Below are 18,281 nucleotides of genomic sequence, written 5' to 3'. Positions count from 1 at the left end.
AGCCTCGAACTTTAGTTGATCCGGTAAGGAAAATATAGCTACAGACTATAGCTACAGCTGGCTGACGTTACTACACAGCTAGCTTAGGCGTGTGCACACTTGGCGTTTTTTTAAAATGAAAAACTCCGGCCGGAGCGCTTTTTCAGGTAGAAAAAGACGCTGGCAACATTTGTTACAAAAAGCAGCCGAGAGCGTCTTTTGTTGTCATAACAATGTTACTACAACATTTTCGCGATAGTACAAAACGTTAAACAGGTGAATAAGCTAACTACCCAAGACAACAACACTGTCAACATGTTTGAATTCATGCACATATCAATAATCAGTTGATGTGAATGACATCACTGGAGTCATCATGCATCACACATCGACATCTTTATAAGCCCTCTAAGATGATTATTTGTTGAATTGGATCCCCATTAACTTATTTGCCATCTTGGTGACAGCTATTCTTCCTGAGTTCCGCACATTAAAACAAACAACATTCAACATACAGGACTGTCTCAGAAAATGTGAATATTGTGATGAAGTTCTTTATTTTCTGTAATGCAATTAAAAAAACAAAAATGTCATGCATTCTGGATTCATTACAAATCAACTGAAATATTGCAAGCCTTTTATTCTTTTAATATTGCTGATTATGGCTTACAGCTTAAGAAAACTCTAAAATCCTATCTCATAAAATTTTAATATTTCCTCAGACCAAGTAAAAAAAAAGATTTATAACAGCTGAGTGTTTGTCAAGGCTCAGGAAACCCTTGCAGGTGTTTCGAGTTAATTATACAATTCAAGTGATTTGTTTAATACCCTACTAGTATACTTTTTCATGATATTCTAATATTTAGAGATAGGATATTTGAGTTTTCTTAAGCTGTAAGCCATAATCAGCAATATTAAAAGAATAAAAGGCTTGCAATATTTCAGTTGATTTGTAATGAATCCAGAATGCATGACATTTTTGTTTTTTTAATTGCATTACAGAAAATAAAGAACTTCATCACAATATTCTAATTTTCTGAGACAGTCCTGTATGACTGTACAGCACGGTATATAAGACGAGTATATAAGGCGAGTATTTTTGTGCTGGTGGGTGTGGTCCGACCGATTGGGGTGGGCCTGTCTGGGCCAAAAATGCCAGGGCCTAATTGTTGTCCCAGTCCAGCCCTGCCTATATATATAGGATCTGGAATGACATGATAGTTAGTGAGACAGAATGAAAACAATTTATAAACAGGAAGGTGTGGAGCTAAACTGTTAGTGTGGGCATATATGTGTGTGTATATATATATAGCTTTATTTGCATTGCGTTGGTCAGATGTTTACCAACATGTCGTTGCCTCCGTACCTGAACTCCCCGTTCATAATAAAATGATTTAAAAATATAAATAATAGTAATAATGACATACATATAAATAGATATTATATTGTACTAAAGGAAATATAATAAGGAAACAAGGTGATGGAGCTTTCAACTGGTGTGTATTTTTGTTTTGTATGGTTATTTTAATGTGTGAAGTTTCATTGAGTATCTAGAATATCTACCAAATGTCTCGCTCAAACTTATGTTTAGTTCAGCAGCGGTGGACATCTAAATATTTATACTTGAGAAACAGAAGAGAGCCAGGAGTCATGTTGCTGTAAATAAATGAGAAGGGACTGGAATAAAACCATTAGTACAACCGGTCGTTCACTGGAAGGTGTAGAAACAATTCATCATTCTGGAAACCAGTCGATAACGGAGAATGTCAGAGTCCAACAGAGAAAAGTTCTATTTATTTTGATATTTAGAATATATTGCATTCAAAGGATCAAGCTATTGCCTGCAGCTGATGTGTTCACTGGTAAGAAGTACTGCTAGGTAACACTGAAATGACAACCGTTTGTTTTACATTCCTCTTTCTGCATTCACAAGTACAAACCATCTTCATAATTGATTATCATGTGTAATATGTGGTGAGAAACCATAGAATTGTATTTGAGAATCTTGTAAGCTGGTTTAGTTGTCCATGCCGAGAGGTAGAAAGGTGGCGGTATAAGTGTTCGGTTTAAACCAAAACATTACCATAAAAAGGTATTGGCCTTGTGTATGATCCCATCTTATAAACTTAACCACTATGCCAATACTGTGTTTGAACCAAAAAATAAAAAACACGATCACCATACAGTGTTGGCTCGTTTTTATTCTTCATGACAAAAGCGGTTCACAGGTCAATGAAAGGAAGCTGCACACACACACAAATAGTTGAGGACCATCCATGCGTTATGGGTAGTGTGCACATAATCCTCTATTACAATGTACAGACACGGAACGCAGAACACATAAATACAGTTAAAATATACAACAATGGTAATTAAATTATAAACATCTTCAGTGAATTAAATAGATTGAGAAATCTATTTACAACCTTCGAAGAAATATGACATAATGTTAAAGCATTTCCACTTCTTAGCAAGAAATGTAACCTTCTAAAGCTTTTCAGACATGTTCTTGATTTTCTGCATTCATGATTTACTAATACTATTTAGTTACTACGGCGAGCAAGCTAAAAAGTGAAAATATTTACCAAAATGAGATATCTCCTTATTCAGTGCTAACACTGCTTTATGGGAAAGTAAATAAAACATACCTTCAAAATTATTCCTTCAAAATCACAACTACAGTGTTAAAAAGGGGCCTATATTTAGACAATGTGATGTAATCTAAAAACAGACCAAATCAAAACCAAGGCACCAAAAACAAAACAAATCAGCAGGTCATGGCCTCTTCTACTATAAACCACAGACAGTTGAGCTTAAAACAAAAAAAAGGGATTCAACAGTTTCTTGCATTCGGTTCTCGTTTCTAAAACGTCCGTTTCCAAATGTGGTCATAAAAAAGGGTCATGATTGGTCTACTGCAGGTCAATTCAGATATCAACTGCATTCAGTGAGGCAGGTATTGTTACAGTGCCAATGTTTACATGTGTGCCGCTGTCCTTAAATCACAGCCCCGGCATCAAACTACTCTATAAGCAACCCATGTTGGGTGATCAGCATACTTCTTTTTCTTCTTTGTGACTTTTCTTTGTGTGTGGAGCTCCTCGTAGCAAAGCAACGCCACATTGGAGTTACTAAGCCTCGCTTTCAAATATTTTGTTTCGTAAAATTGATTTATTCTTACTTTTAAGTCATAATATGCTACTAGATGCAAAGCACTGGGTAATGCCTTTTAATTAATAGTTAATTGTTCTAGAAGCAGCAACTCGAGGAGACGTTAACTAGTATGTTGTGGGTAATACTAGTTAATTACAACATGCTAGCAGCTATGGTAACAGACAGAAGCATGATGATGTTAAATGATGGAATACAAAACATGATATTATCGTTGCTCAGTTGTTCAATGGAGTGAGACAAAGCAGAAGCTGAATGGGAACTGTTATGATTATGTAACCAAGAGAAATGAGCGTGGCCCGACAGGTTAGTTGTCTAAACAAAGCCCCTTGAATTTTTACGTGACGCAAGCGGGAAGTTACATCATCAGCCAATGGGAATCTTGTAATGCCCAGATATTTTCCAAAAGCTGCTTCTTGTGAGAGATGAATAATGGCTGCAGCCAGCCATTATACGTTTAAGTGAAGGAAAGTTTCAAAACCCACCCGACTCTAAAAGAACAGCAGGACGTGCACCGGCTTCAGCCTGACTTGGTCTGCATAGTGTGCAAAGTAAGATGCTCATTGGGGATCTCCCAAATCATGAATCTAATTACTCTGCTTGACCTGAGGTGGTGAACTTATGGCTGATTTATTTCCATCAATTAAACAGCATTTTTACTGACCTACATTAAAAGGGAGCGGCAAGTCACAGGAGCCACAAAAAAACAAAAACAAAAAGGCATCTAACTGCACCACAAAAGGTACAAAGGAAGGAACCTTAAGACAGCAGCAAGCTCTTGTCAAATATGTTAGTAATTGTTCAACAAAAACAACTTCCTGGGAGAGTCAAAGGTTATCTAATGGCTTACAGACAATAAAAGATGCCAGACCGGTCTGACCGGGATGCCAGACCAGTCTGACCAGGATGTCAGACTAAAGGCAAGAATGTAAAGACAGACAGCCTTTAAAAGATCAGATCCTTGAATCAAAAGTATGAGGACAGTAAACACTGCACATGAAACATCCCTCATTCTGGAATAAATACTGTCACTGGTTCACCACAACACACAGCAGCCTCAAACAAGACCAGAAAGTTGGATCCACTCGGGACAAGACGCGGTCAATGACTTCTCAGAGCAATGAGCATGTGTCTCTCCCTCCTGCTCCAGGCTGCATGCAGGATTCGCCGATCCAAGCAGAGAAAAAAAAACCAAGTGGGTGGGATGAGAGAATTGAAACAGATTTTTTTAAATCCATGGTTCTGGTAAGTAGACTGGGAAAAATGTTGCACCGTATCTGGGATGGACAGGATGTCTCGAGTCAGGAAGGGAGGTGGGAGCCGGGGAGTCAACATGAAGACGGGTCCTTATGGAGAAGAGAGAGTTTGGAGTGATGGAAGGAGTGTTTCAGCGCTACAGAGACGGGGTGACAGAGACAACAAAAATAAAATTAATTCAAAGAAAGAAATGAAGTGAAAAGGATGATGTAATTAATAAGGATAGATGGATCAAGACAACATAGAACAGATCAGCAAATTGGCTTCGCCAAACAGCTTCATGAGATGTATAAAAGCAAATATTAAACCCAATAGCGTTATTTTTTTAAAATGATTTAGTAAGAGTCCTACAGATTGGTTATTTAATATATAATAGCATTGTATGGCTTCTATATTTTTATAACAACGTATAGCATTTGAAAAAAGTATTTTAGCATGGACCATAGATCTGCTTTCTACTTTATCTCATCGCCGGCGAGATGATTTAGAGTGCGAGCTTCGGGGCCTGGCAGGTGTGCCCTGAGCCTTGTTAGCAGAGCTCCGACCGACGCTAATGAGAAATTCCTCGGTGGTTCTACTCGAGGAGGTGGATGATCTGCGCCTGGACTCTCGACAGACCCCAGTCAGCCTGCTCTTACCAGCTGCATTGTGACCAGGGAGGGACGTGGTTGTCAGGGCCCCTGGCGGCGAGGAGGAGGCGGCGTGTGGCTGAAATGTGCTGCGACATGCAGCTGCTGCTTGTACAGAATCAGACCTGCAAGTCAGCGCTTTTCTTCTTACTGAAGGATCTAAGTGTGGTTTGAGATTAGCCTTTGGTTCACTTTCACCCCATGCTTTAGATGTGTTAGGATACGCACACATGGCTTTAGTAGAGGTTAGACAGGACTTTTGCCTGGTGGAAGAGGCCGGAACAACGCGAGTTGTAATGAAGGTGTCCTGACGCACGGGGACTGACGCTCTTCGTCCCGACACGCCTTTTCTTGACTCGCTGACTGCTGTGCTTTTGAACATTAACTCGCTGTTCACAGAACTGGTGGAGCCTTTACGCGTTGGAGAGAAGCCAGGACTCAACCCCGTGTTAAAAATATCACTGACACTATGACTTCTAATAAAGGTGGTGTCCCGGGGGAGAGCCTTGCCTCCGCAAGACCGGCTGCTGGTCGGGGTTTGGTTGTCAGAGCAACGAGAGAGCGAGGTTCTTACAGGGCTTGTGTGGAGACTTCGGGTTAACCCTCGCAGGTGGTGCGTGGCCAGTGCAGAAACGCTGCCGCCGAGAACGGGGCTAGCCCGCGGACTGCTTCTCATAGGGGGGCGGGCGGGACTGCTCCGGGGGCTCCGAGGAGCCCGGCCGGACTTGGTGGCCAGCTCTTTGGCCCGGGAGCGGCGGGGGCTGCTGTTCAAGCTGTGGGGAGACGGGGGGGCCTCCAGGTCCTCCAGGCGCTGAGTGAGAGCCAGCTTCTGCTGGATGGCCATACGCAGCAGGGAGTTCAGGGTCTTCTTCTCATCCTCGGATGCTGCCAGCTGCCGCTGCATCTCATCCAACTGGGTGATATACTGGTCACACCTGAGAGATTGCACACAGTGAAAGGATGCAACATGCACAGGCAAAAACACATTGGTGCACTAATGCAAGGACACAAAACACATATGCTTCACATGAATTGTAGTTTAAGATTATTGCCATTATTGATTAATCTAGCGGCTTTTTTGTATTAATGAATGACTTGTTAGATTTCCAAAACAAGTTAACCAAAACACAACGAGATGTCTTCACACGGGTTACTTTTTTTAAGATCAAGATTTGCAATTCTTTACGATATAAAATAAAGAAAGTGGCGTATGTGAAGACGACAACTATAGGGATATAATTGTACTAGAATATAATTTTTATAAATGTTTCTAAATAAATGACTCTAAATAGATGTCATTATATACTGTAGAAATGCATTCGCTCTAGCTATCCACATGATGGCATCACATAGCTCGGCTATAAGCGAGAGGCTCCGTTAAACTGTCATCTTTAGCCTGTTGCAACAGATTATGTCTGTTCCCCAATCCTTCTAGAGGATATTCAAAAGCCAGCTCATAACCGTCTGGAGAGGTTCTAGACAGGTAACGTATGTCTAAGAAGCTTCGCTGGCAATTAATAAGAATAAAAACATTTTCACTGGCAATTACAAAATATTAATTCACGCACAAACCAATACAAAAACACTCAGAGTTATCCAAGCAAACAGATTCTCTGGAGAGGTTAGTGATTAGTGAGTGAAGTATTGTTTTGTGTAAGTTTAACCCTTGACAGCACTTTCCCCTCCCTGTTAAACACCCCACCCATCTCCCACCGACATTAGCTTCTCCTTCATTAAGGTAACCTGGCTTGATGGGACCAATCGGCTCTCGCCTCCTCCCCCTTCCGCACGGGGCAGAGCATGTGGTTCATAATCTTCACGTGAACCGGTGGATTGTCCACGTGATAATAAGCACGGTAAGCTTATTACACGACAGACGCACCGTTACTAAGCACGAGACACCCGAGCAAAGGGCAGACAATCAGAACTTATTAACTGATATCTAAAATGAACTTCAGAAATGTTAAATCTCCTTTGCCACAGGTACAAATCAATGCAGTTTTTTTTTCTTCTTCTACAACCCCGCTGCATATAATGCTTAGCTTTTTCCCCCAGACGGAACAAAAAGGATTCACTTACCGACTGGCAAACATGACTCGCAGTGAAGAGAAGGTGGCGGCGTCCTCCTTCAAGGCTTTGAGCTCGTTCCTCAGCTTCATCATGGTCTCCGACACCATGCTCTTCTCCGTCTCGTACTTTGTTTTCAAATTGGACAGGGCCAACTCCGCCGTCTGTATCGACAGGCGAGACAATTGCACTATTATACACCACTACAGCGCCATCATTACCCTGAAGCGGGGCTCTTAAAAAGCACATCATCGTGCATGACTTCGATGCAAACAACAATACAAAACGTGTCGTGTGTAAAAGCATAAAATAAATCAGGATTACATCTGGGAAACAAACAGAATACCATAATTAGGAGGGTTCTTTACTGTATGCGGGCACAGCCCACCGTGAGTGTTTAGGCATGCATGCATGCGTGTGTGTGTGTGTGTGTGTGTGAGAAAGAGTGTGACAGCTAAGGGAATGACAGAAGCAGGTCAGGCGCTGCTTGAGCCACAGGAGTGGGGGGGAGGGGGAGGAGAGTACAACCTGCAACATCCGACTCAAGGTGCAGACCCAAGTAAGGGAATGTCTAGACACCCACCATACTGCTATCGTCAAGGTCACGTATAGATAATAGTGAATACCTGCTCTCTTTGGTCATGCCTTTATCAAGTATAAGTATGACTATTGTCAACAGAAGACATCACAAATATCTCTGTGTTTCTTGCAAAGAAACTGACTTAGTCAACCAAAATGGACAAATATGGGATAACAAAAACATCGTGAAAGTCTGACAGGTCAGGTTGATTTATCCTCCAGTGGAACACTCCTGAGTTACGAGACTATAAGCGTGGTGCTCGCTGTGACCTACCTGTTTGTTCGCCTTGAGGACAGTCCTGAGGGTCGCGATCTGTTCTCTCTTCGTGCTGAGAAAGGACTTGAGTTTGAGCACTTCTTCCATGAGGCTTTCGGCATCCCGCTCCGACTCTCCGCTGCTGCTGAACCCCGAGTAAGGCATCGCACCCCGCTGACGACACAGGTCCACCGCCACCTGAGAAAATACAGATCGTTATTCATTCATCAAGGGGGTTAAATGAGTTTGTTTCACTGGCAAAGTAAACATGTTGTCAAAATCTTAGCAGAGGGAAAGTCTTTGTCTTGTAGATGGGCCTTTCTTGAAAATTCACTGTTAATCGAAGTAAACACATTGCCGAAACCAAGCAGTGTAAAATGTATACATTTTATCTATCCTTCCTTGACAACACTTCAATTAATCTTCAGAAATAAAAGTTAAACAACTATATATACGTTTTAAACTGTGTTTCACGACATTAAAAACATAAGTTCCTAGTGTTCCAGACACTGCTGTGTTCTCTGTAGAGAAAGCCACCACTCAACTTTGACTGACCACACGCACGCGCACGCGCACGCACGCCTTTGCATATAACAAAAGCCTGGCTTTCAGTGCCCGAGGCACGGCGAAGGAGTTTGATCATTTGCACTGTTCCTAACTTTCAGGTCCCAAACATTCACGCACTGGTCGAGTGGCATTCTCGTAAATGTCTGACAAACTGTTTGGGACAAGCATTGTCGCCTTACCCGGAGGTGTTTGATCTGGCAGCGGATGACCGCGACCAAGTTGCAGACGTTTGAAGGGTCCCTGAAATCCTGGGTGGGGGATCCAGAGCAATTAGTAGAGTCACCGCTGGCGCCTGCACTGTCCACCTCCCCCATGAACTGCAAGACCGACGCTTTGGAGACGAACATGTCGTTGGCTCGCGGCTTCTTCTGGGAGTTTTGATGGACGTAGTGTGACCTTCGCGCACCGCCTCCTGCCAGACTCGCCCTGGCGCCGTCGCGGTAATAGTCCAGGGTGACTCGCTTGGGCGTCAGGTTGTTGCACACGCAAATGTGGTGGTAGAGGTTGGACAGCTCCTCGGAGAACGCCAGCAGCTCTTCCTGGGCCACGCTCAAATGCCCTTCTGAGTCGATGGCTACTTTCCGCGTGGCTCCGATCTCCTTCTCCAGCTCACTGATGCGCTCTTGGTCCTGCTTGCTGGACTTTATGCATTGGCGGATCTTGTCGGCGAGGTCCTGGGCCTCCGCCCGCCATCGATCCTTCTCCTGCTTGTATCTTTGCTCCAGGCTGTTATAGCGACCTCCCGCCTGAGACAGCTCGTCTCGTAGCGTCAGAAGCTCCTCGCTGGCCGAGCGCATGCGCGCCTCCAGCACCTCCTTGCTCCTGGTGTCGACCTCGTAGTCAAAGACGGCATTGCTGCCGTCTCCGTTGCCCGTCCCGTCCTCGCCCCGGTTTCCTGCCTCGTTGGCGTGCTGCTGGCTGCTGTGCACAGCTTCCAGCTGTTGCATGAGAGATCCAACCTTGTCCTCTTGCTGACTGAATGCCTGTTTGGACATCACCAGCTGCATCTGCAGTTCCTCCACCTTGCTCAAGAGGCCGGACTTCTCTCGTTCAGCCTGGACGCACACACACACAAAAAAGATGAACATCTTTGTATGAGCAGATACAATTGATTAATTTACTGTATATTAGTTGAATACCCATCTATTTCTGTTTAAGGTCTAATACTGATATGTTGTCAATAAAACAAAAGGCAATTCTCTGGATGCATTTTTTATGTAAGATGACCCCATTCAGCTCCACACCCAACATCTGATGGGTAGGAGCTTGCTAACCCAACCCCCTCATGTAGATGCATCATGAATAATATATATCTGAGGGGTTCCAGAAGTCCTCAATTTTCTTAAGTACTCTATATTTGTGAGAACTGTACACAGTGGGAGTTCACAAAACCACTTGGGGATGTAGATGATGCAAAGTGGTATCAGGTGTTTTTTTTAAAATCACTATAGAAAGGCTCACTTCACCAACATACAAAGGGATGTGGTTTAAACAGGAAGTGGCAGACATCCCCGTCATTAGCTTAGACACGCGAACAAATCTCAATAACAACCTCACTGAGCCGCCTTGAATGGATACTTTCATCTCAATATAAATGCAGTTTAGAAAATCACAGAACAATTACTCCTGCATATACTGTGTTCGCAGTCTAATATTAAGTTCTCACCTAATGACATTACTTATCTTGGTATCGCCTCTCGAATAATACAACACCAGTAAATACTGCCCCTATATCTTTTTGTCGTTATTATTTTGCCCTATTGTCTTCTTTTGAGCTCGTAATTCAACCACTTTAATAAACAAATGGAAATGTGGTCCTGTTGCCCACCTGTAAGAGTTGCTGTTTTAGTTTCTGGCTGTCTGAAAAGTGCAGCTCACTTAGCAGGTCCGACACCAGCCCGGAGGCGGGAGCACGCATGAATGCGTCACTGCTGCGTGGAGCGGAGTAGCGTTGGATGAGGCCGTTACTTTTGGAGCCCGAGTGAGGAGGGCGAGCAGAAGTGGGAGCAGAGCCAGGACCATTGTTAATGCCGCTGTCCTGGTCCTCTCCCTCCCGGCCGTCATCCAGCCGATCCAAATGGAGCTCCAGGTTACCCATCGAATCAAAGGGGTTGAGGGTGAGGGCGGAGAGTTCTCGTCGCAGACAGTTCTTCTGCTCCCTCTCCTCCTTCAGGGCTTCCAGGGCCTCATCCAGCTGCCTCTCTGCCATCTCCCTCAGCCTCGCATCCTCCTCCATCTGAGATCGCAGCTCCTCCCGCTCCTCGTTCTTGTGGGTCAGCTCAAGCTTTATTGATTCAAACTCAACCTGAAACGCAGAATCATAGGGGTTTTTTTTTTTAACAAGTCTTTATATGTTGTTTTATCCAACACAATTGGATGCACAGTCAAGTGGAAACTCCAGTAGCGATGATGACCACCAATTCAAGTTTCTCTTGGAAAAGGATCCGTAGAGTTCCTCCCACTGTGGTCCAGTATAAACTATAGGGCCATTTAGTGGTCTTACTCTTCCAGCTCGTATTTATAGTATTCTTTTTAATGTCGCAATAGCACAAAACACAGTAAATACCAACACACACAAACTACAATGTACAGTATTTTATCAGAAGCTCTCAGTTTGCCATTGCAAAATAAATTGCTCTACTGGAGCCTGGTTCTTATAATGCTGTTTACAACTATAATTATCTCTTTATTTCCTGTGAAGTGTTTTGCAGAACGTGATGTCTGGCTTTAAGGGGCAGCAGCCAACCTGGGAATTCACTCAACATAAGAGCAAAGGACCAAGACCAGAGCTGTTGTGGGAGCTACATCTTTTTCCAGTAATAGCAACTGGCTGGTTTAGTCGCTTCTAAATTGGCAACATGTGACAGAAATGTGTTGCAGGGAAAGTGATCGTATAGGGGGAAAACGATACTATGGCACAATGTTAATTTCCACTTAATTGCAAGTTTCTACAGATATGATACATTTTACCATCGTGGATATCGACAGTTTTTAATCTTTATCCATCCAACTAATTGTTTCCAATTACAGCCAGGATTCAATTACAGCACATGTATTTGCTAAAGTTGTAGCTTGAGTGTTAACTGACCTGATTTTCCTTGAGCACAGACACCTGTTTTTGCATAGATATGTTTTCCTCTTCTAATTCGCCATTGTCCTGCAACTGGCGCAGCTCACGCACTTTATATTCCTTCATCTCATCCCTCTGATGGCCCTTTTCGGCCTCCAGACACTCGCACTCCTGAAGAAAACCACTCAGTCAAATCAGTGCAAAGCACAACATTAAAATGGCAGATTTTCTTGGGAGTGAGCCAATATATCCACCAGGGATTCAAGAGACAGGAACTGATATTATATAGTACAACGCCAGTGTGCAGGTATACGAGGTGAGCCACTATACCTTCTTTAGCTGGGTGGAGACCACCCCCAGCCTATCGATTTCCGCATGGGCATTGCTCAGGGCAAGGCGTGCTTGCTTCAGCTCAGCCTGGACTTCCTCTATGCGGGTTGCCATGGCAGCCTCCTTAGAGGCAGTCTCCTGCAGCAGGTTCTCCTCTCGGCACTCTCCATCAGCAGCGGCACGCTTTTGGCTGCTCACAGAATCTGTCAATGCCTTTATACGAACAGAAAGGGTTGAAGGACAAATTGGAACAACTTTCGCAGTTCTGAAAGACAAATTAATTAATGCTGTGGGATTCACAGAGGCAAGAAATGTAGACATCCTTAACAAAAGGAAGGGAAATAGCAGCTTCAACACTATCTGTATCTAACCAACGTGATGCTATAAGCAGGCACTTCTTCCTTTACAGCTGGCCATAATTAGTAGCCTTGACACATAATGCTGATCCAATCGGAAACTGTGAGTTCGATGATCCGCTGCACCGCTAATAATGATCCTAATTCATACGAGTCCTCTTTGCTTTGTTAAAACCCTGAGAAAGCCAAGGTAGGTAAACAGCCAACATATGAGATTTATGCAGATCAGAAATTACTGAAATTCTGTACCACGGCGTACCTTAAGATATAAAGAGCTTATTCTAATGTTATTCTGGCACAAATTAAATGCTTAATATCCAACTGCTTGAAAGCAGGATTTTTAAGATCTCAATTCAAATAGGTGGATGGAACATTTGTAGAACAAAAAATCTGCCCGTGCGACCCGGATTTAATTTTATGGGATTACCTACTTTATACATGAACCAGTTTTAAAAAGCCTGTTTCACCAATACTAAATACATTTACTCAGCGAATTTGAGACAGTTACCAAAAAATGGGCACGCATGGGCATCATATTCTCATAGAGAGAATTACAACAAAATACTGGGAAGCACAATGAGGCACATGTCAAAATGTGTCTGTGAAAGGATGCATTACAGCTAGATAGCATTTCAATTTGGACTGCATTTATATTTAGCCATCAGTATCACATTACTGCAGGTCATTTATTAGAACGCAGGCAAAAGATAAGAATGTGGAATGTTACTGTGCCATCGCATCTTGTTTAATACACTTTGCAATAATGCAACATTTGCTTGCACATTTCTCAAATACAAAAAGTTTTCAACCATTATTGTGTTTATTATGGCAGAAATTGACACTTGGAATGCTGGGGAAAGAAGAACTTCGCAAGCCTAATATATATTCTAAATATAACGAGAAAGCCTTGGGTGTTCCTACCTCTTTGAGCTGATGTAGCTCCCCTTTGAGGGTTTCATACTCCTCTTCCAGCTGCCTGTGTTTCACCTTGAGAGCAGCACTTTCCTCCAGCACCTCCAGGCCATAGCGGGCTGCCTGTAGCTTCTCCTCCGTGGCCTCCTGGAGCTCCAGAGTCAGCCGTACCACCTCAGTCTTCAATTCTCCGCTCCCCATCTCGATTTCTTCTTCCTCTACAGCTGCATCTGCCAGGCCTGCCTCTGCCTCCAGCATTCTTGCTTGGCCTCCCACTTGCCAAAGTTCTACTGGGACACCTGCCTCCTTCACTCCCCCGCTCTCATTACTCCACACTACAGAAGGGCGAAACACAAGGACGATGATTATGAATGTTAAGAACAATGGTTGGGATGGACATTTTAATTTTAATTTAATTATATTGTGAAACAATTTAAGAAAGCAGCATAGTGCACGATTAACGAGGGGATCGGTTGAGAGGGGAAACTCATCAAATTCCAAATCCATGCCATAAATTACCTACTTTTGCAGTTTGTTAACATCAGGCAGATGTAATTAACAATGTGGACATGCATCTAACGCACTGATGATTGTACCCTCTTGAAATGGACACTTAACCCATGATATTGAAAGCTTGGCAGCGATGAATGCACAACCCGCAGTACGGCTGGTACTATTAAACATCATCTAACGTTACTATGATTTCTCTTCAGAATATGCTCATAGCTAATGTTAGCTGCGTAGCCGATTGAAGTGCTTTCTATAAAGTTAAATCCACCTTGGACATATATGGATTACGGTTACTTTGACCACACTTGCTAACTGGGTGGGGCATACATTCATGTCCTCTCCTTTGACCGAAGATGGAAACACCAGCCGCCTATGCCCGGTGCCAAGTGATGCGTCCCATAAGCATCCGTCTCTCCTCGCCCTCAAACTCATTCTTCGTGGCATCAACCGAGAATACATTTTAAAGGATGTGGTTCGCGCTTATATTTTTGGTCGCACATGGTCCATTCCAAAGTAATCTGGTACCTAAAATTAGATGTTAGAATACTATTCTGTCGGAGATACAAAAACGAAGACGACAACCGGCCCGACAAGCAGCGAACCTAGAGTCGTTTTAGCCCAATGCAGGTGGCAAACGACAGCACGATGCGACAAGCAAAATCGATGTGAATAATTCAGCCAGCTAGCTAACTTCTCGGCTTTGTAACTGGTTAAATGTGCATAGGCTTAACGGAGACGACACACACGGATCCTGTGGTAACGTCAGCCGCATCCTGTCAGACGAGCTAATCGGCTAACGCTAGATCGCGAACATTAGCCACACTAGCTACTGACCTTTTGGTTTAGCGTTAGTCTCAAAGATGGAGCGCAGGCGAACGTCCACTGTGGTTATTTCCTCCGGGGACGACCAGCAGCAACACTTGCTCGTTCACGATAGAAGCCGGTTGTTACCAGCACGGGCTCCTGAACAGCCGCTTCGCTTCCTCCCACCCAGTTCTCTGGTTTCACAGTGATGTCGTGTGGCGTTAAAAGCGCGCCGAAAACGTGAAAGCACAATTACCCCCTCTCGCTAGGCAACAGCGCAATGCATTACACCAACATTTTTTTTTTTTTTTTTTACATGAAGGTGGATAAAGCCTTTTATGCATATTCAGACGTGAACAATAATAATAAAACAATTTAATGAATACACTTTTTTTATTTCAACAACAAACACGAAATTAGAGCGAAATAATGAAATATTCATGAAGAAATTCACTTCCGCTCGTACTTGTCTTTGCTTTCTTTTTACTTCCGGCTGTTCACAGTTTCGTCTGGCTGCAGCTTCCGCCGCACTCAAACAACGGTGAAAGATTATTGAATCACGATGAAGATCGTTACCTGGAACATAAATGGCATCAGGACTTTCGGAGGCGGCATTAAAAAGGCTCTTGATTCACTGGGCGCTGACATTATTTGCGTCCAAGAAACAAAGGTGACAAGTAAGTGGTGTTTGTGGAAAACGTGGCGACTGTCATGCAGCCTAGTGCAACAGTCACAAGTCTGTTTCGCGAGGAATACAAGTTAAACCTTAAATGTGTCCCCCACAGGAGACTTGCTTGATGAGAGAACTGCCATCGTAGACGGCTACAACTCATATTTCAGCTTCAGCCGAGGGCGAAGCGGCTATTCAGGTGCATTGTCATTTAAATCTGATTTAACCTGTGATGCTAGTTAAGTGTGTTTTTTTTCTTCGTTTTCTTATTGTTATCTAATATCTCTTGTGTACATTGTTATTGCTTCTAGTGTTTCTTTTTATTGTGGAAAGTGCCTTCTTGAGTACCCATTTAATTCAATGAATTTGTATTACTATTGTTGTTATTATTATTATATAAGTATGATCATCAGCTTTCTTTCCAACCGATTATATATTTAGTTTAACCAGAAAGGATGCTCAAAGATTCCCATAATTAACTTATTAGAGCAATAGGCGATGCATGATATTAATGCCACTGTCCATTGTTACACATGCTTTACGGTTGCTGCAGTTCTGACACACTAAACTGAATCACCTTATTCACCTCCCATTCCTGACATGCACAGGGGTTGCCACTTACTGTAAAGACAGTGCCACTCCATCTGCTGCGGAGGAGGGTCTCACAGGTCTGCTGACCAACCACGAAGGGGCTGTTGGAAGCTATGGTGACCAGACAGAGTTCTGTAGCGAGGAGCTGCGGCTTTTGGACAATGAAGGACGAGCCGTTATCACACAGCACAGAATCATGTAACACACACATGTTCTACTTTGAGGTTTTCTTGTAACATGTTTTGTGCGCGTTGTCTCTGCTGTATACCAGTGCATGTGTAATTCATCTAGTAAAGTAGTTGTAAACTAAAGACTCATAAGTGTCTTTTTGACTCTGTTTTACAGGTGCTCGGAGAAAGAGCAAACTGTCACTGTCATCAATGTATACTGTCCTCGGGCTGACCCGGAAAAGCCGGAGCGAAAGCAGTTCAAACTGCAGTTCTACAAGTTGCTTCAGAGTCGGGCTGAAGCTATACTGAAAGATGGAAGGTGTGAGTTTCTACTGTTTTTACTTCCTATTTTGGAAAGTGTATCGTGAGAGTGTTCCCTCGCCGCTTTCAACAATTCTGAATGAATGGTTCTGTGTTTTATTTTTCAGCCACGTGATTGTTTTAGGAGATGTAAATACGTCTCACCGGCAAATAGACAACTGTGACCCCAGTGATAATGTAAGTTAAAAGTTGAAATACTGTCATATGAATAATTAGCTGGTCTCGTTGTTTGGAAACTTGATTTTTTAAATATCTTTCCCAGAGTAGGAGGAGCTTAATACCACTCACGTCTGTATGGTAGATATGAAGATTCTCTTAGTTTCGCATTAAAGACCTGAAACAGGAGTGAACAATTAACATGGCTCTGACCAAAACTTACAGAATCCGCCCACCAGCAGCTTTAAATCTCATATTTCAAGTAATCCACACAAGAACAGAGGTGAAAAAACTAAATAGTGTCGGTGTATACTGGCCGGTTGTTTCCCTCTGCTTTCGCTCTTTATGCTAAGCTAACTGTCTCCTGGTAATAGCTTCATCTTTATTGAATAAATATTAGAAAGATATTGGTCTCAAGCAATTCTACGTGTTTTTCCGAAAAGGTCAAACTTTAATATAAAAATTATAATATATTAAATAAAATCGGATGCATTATGCTCCTGCCAAATGTGCAAAGTATATGCTTATTCATAATAATGGTAATGACATGAATGACTTTGTTTTTCCTCATTCCTAAGGATGAATTTGAGGAAAACCCTGGGAGGAAGTGGCTAAATGCCTTTTTGCATAGTGGCGGAGAAGAAGGGGAAATGAGAGAGGAGGAACCCAATGAAGAATCAGCGGTAACTTCATCAGAGACCATCCGCGGTGGGAAATTTGTGGATACGTTTCGCTCTTTCCACCCAACCCGAACCAGCGCCTTCACATGCTGGTGCACTCTCACTGGAGCGCGGCAGACCAACTACGGCACGCGCATCGACTACGTATTCGCTGACTGCCTCCTCGCCAAGGAGCAGTTTGTGGCGGCAGACATCATGCCAGAGGTGGAGGGGTCGGACCACTGCCCTGTGTGGGGGCACCTGAGCTGCTCGCTCCTGCCCAGCTCCAAGCCGCCTCCCCTCTGTACGCGCTTCCTGCCAGAGTTTGCTGGCAGGCAGCAGAAACTCTCCCGCTTCCTTGTTAAAGTGGACCGGAAATCAACTCCGTCTGAGCAGAGGGATGAATTACCTGGATCTCAAGAAGAGGAGGAGAGGAGGGAGAATTTAAACCCGCCCGGAGCTGGAAACGTCTCGGGTAAAAAACGGTCATTAACATCAGACTCTGTTGCCCCAAAGGGGAAAAAGACTAAGACTGTGAAAACCTCTTCAAACCCAAAGGGGAGCCTTCTCTCCTTTTTCAAACCCAAACTTACAAATGCTGTCCCCTCTAATGAAGCCCCTTTAAAGCACTGTGAAAAAAAACTCGCCGAAGTAACTTCCTCACAGAACTCCCGAAAAGCATCCCCAGTCACAAGCAGCGCACCTGAAGATACTGAGCTTGTCTCCGATGCTTCACTACAGCTGCGCACCAGCAGCACCACAGAGGAAAGTCATAAACAGATGGCGACTAAGCCTTCAACCCCACACCCCACTGCGGGACACCCGGAAGCCAAGAAAGGGGCACCCTCAGTGTTCTGGAAGTCTGTTTTTCATGGACCGCCCCCACCGCCCACCTGTAAGATCCACGGGGAACCCTGTGTGCTTCGTACTGTGAAAAAGGAGGGGCCAAACGTGGGCAAACAGTTCTTTGTGTGTGCCCGTCCTCAGGGACATGCCTCCAATCCTGAGGCCCGGTGTAATTTTTTCACATGGGTTGAAAAGGGGAAGTGACATGTTTACTTTATTCACCACATGGTGTTTGTTTGACACACTGTTAAACCTCTTGCTCAAACAAGTACTGTAAGACTACAATAAGGATGTATCATCATTCTTTGCTGATAATAAACAATTTTCTATAACTTTTGGTTTTATTGTTTTCAGAGCTGAAACAATCAATAGGCTTTCAAA

At 43.5% G+C, this 18,281-nt stretch overlaps 2 protein-coding genes across 3 annotated transcripts; one reads left to right on the top strand and one right to left on the bottom strand.

Moving 5' to 3' along the window:
* Nucleotides 1-2,162: 2,162 nt before the first annotated feature.
* Nucleotides 2,163-14,701, bottom strand: zgc:162200 (uncharacterized protein LOC558638 homolog). Of its 2 annotated transcripts, XM_056423304.1 has the most exons (10): nucleotides 14,518-14,701; nucleotides 13,183-13,508; nucleotides 11,906-12,118; nucleotides 11,594-11,746; nucleotides 10,334-10,810; nucleotides 8,685-9,560; nucleotides 7,957-8,136; nucleotides 7,116-7,267; nucleotides 5,611-5,971; nucleotides 2,163-4,543 (listed from the first exon to the last, which is right to left on the bottom strand). In XM_056423304.1, exons 2-10 carry the CDS (start codon nucleotides 13,429-13,431, stop codon nucleotides 4,538-4,540), a joined length of 2,667 nt encoding a protein of 888 aa, XP_056279279.1. In that variant the 5' UTR covers nucleotides 13,432-13,508; nucleotides 14,518-14,701; the 3' UTR covers nucleotides 2,163-4,537. The 2 variants fall into 2 exon arrangements, with proteins under 2 accessions (XP_056279279.1, XP_056279280.1); XM_056423305.1 differs by lacking the exon at nucleotides 5,611-5,971.
* A 317-nt stretch (nucleotides 14,702-15,018) lies between these two features.
* Nucleotides 15,019-18,232, top strand: apex2 (APEX nuclease (apurinic/apyrimidinic endonuclease) 2). Its single transcript, XM_056423243.1, has 6 exons — nucleotides 15,019-15,164; nucleotides 15,273-15,356; nucleotides 15,766-15,946; nucleotides 16,094-16,237; nucleotides 16,347-16,416; nucleotides 16,974-18,232. The coding sequence occupies exons 1-6, from the start codon at nucleotides 15,050-15,052 to the stop codon at nucleotides 18,102-18,104; spliced, it is 1,725 nt and encodes a 574-aa protein (XP_056279218.1). The 5' UTR covers nucleotides 15,019-15,049; the 3' UTR covers nucleotides 18,105-18,232.
* The last annotated feature ends 49 nt before the right edge of the window (nucleotides 18,233-18,281 follow it).

This window comes from Pseudoliparis swirei, chromosome 9 (assembly GCF_029220125.1).
Source record: "Pseudoliparis swirei isolate HS2019 ecotype Mariana Trench chromosome 9, NWPU_hadal_v1, whole genome shotgun sequence".
In the NCBI taxonomy this organism is placed as follows: Eukaryota; Metazoa; Chordata; class Actinopteri; order Perciformes; family Liparidae; genus Pseudoliparis; species Pseudoliparis swirei.
Note: the sequence above shows the minus strand (reverse complement) of the source record. Positions and strands in the feature narration are given on the sequence as shown.

Bases quoted from the DNA above. Each gene is read 5' to 3' on its own strand.
- zgc:162200 (XM_056423304.1), bottom strand. From the start codon at position 13,431: ATGCTGGAGGCAGAGGCAGGCCTGGCAGATGCAGCTGTAGAGGAAGAA. The intron at 11,747-11,905 runs GTATAGTGGCTC...GGTTTTCTTCAG, and splicing joins TCTCCACCCAGCTAAAGAAG to GAGTGCGAGTGTCTGGAGGC. The intron at 9,561-10,333 runs GTGGGCAACAGG...GTGTGCGTCCAG, and splicing joins TAAAACAGCAACTCTTACAG to GCTGAACGAGAGAAGTCCGG.
- apex2 (XM_056423243.1), top strand. From the start codon at position 15,050: ATGAAGATCGTTACCTGGAACATAAATGGCATCAGGACTTTCGGAGGC. The intron at 15,165-15,272 runs GTAAGTGGTGTT...TGTCCCCCACAG, and splicing joins CCAAGAAACAAAGGTGACAA to GAGACTTGCTTGATGAGAGA. The intron at 16,417-16,973 runs GTAAGTTAAAAG...CTCATTCCTAAG, and splicing joins ACTGTGACCCCAGTGATAAT to GATGAATTTGAGGAAAACCC.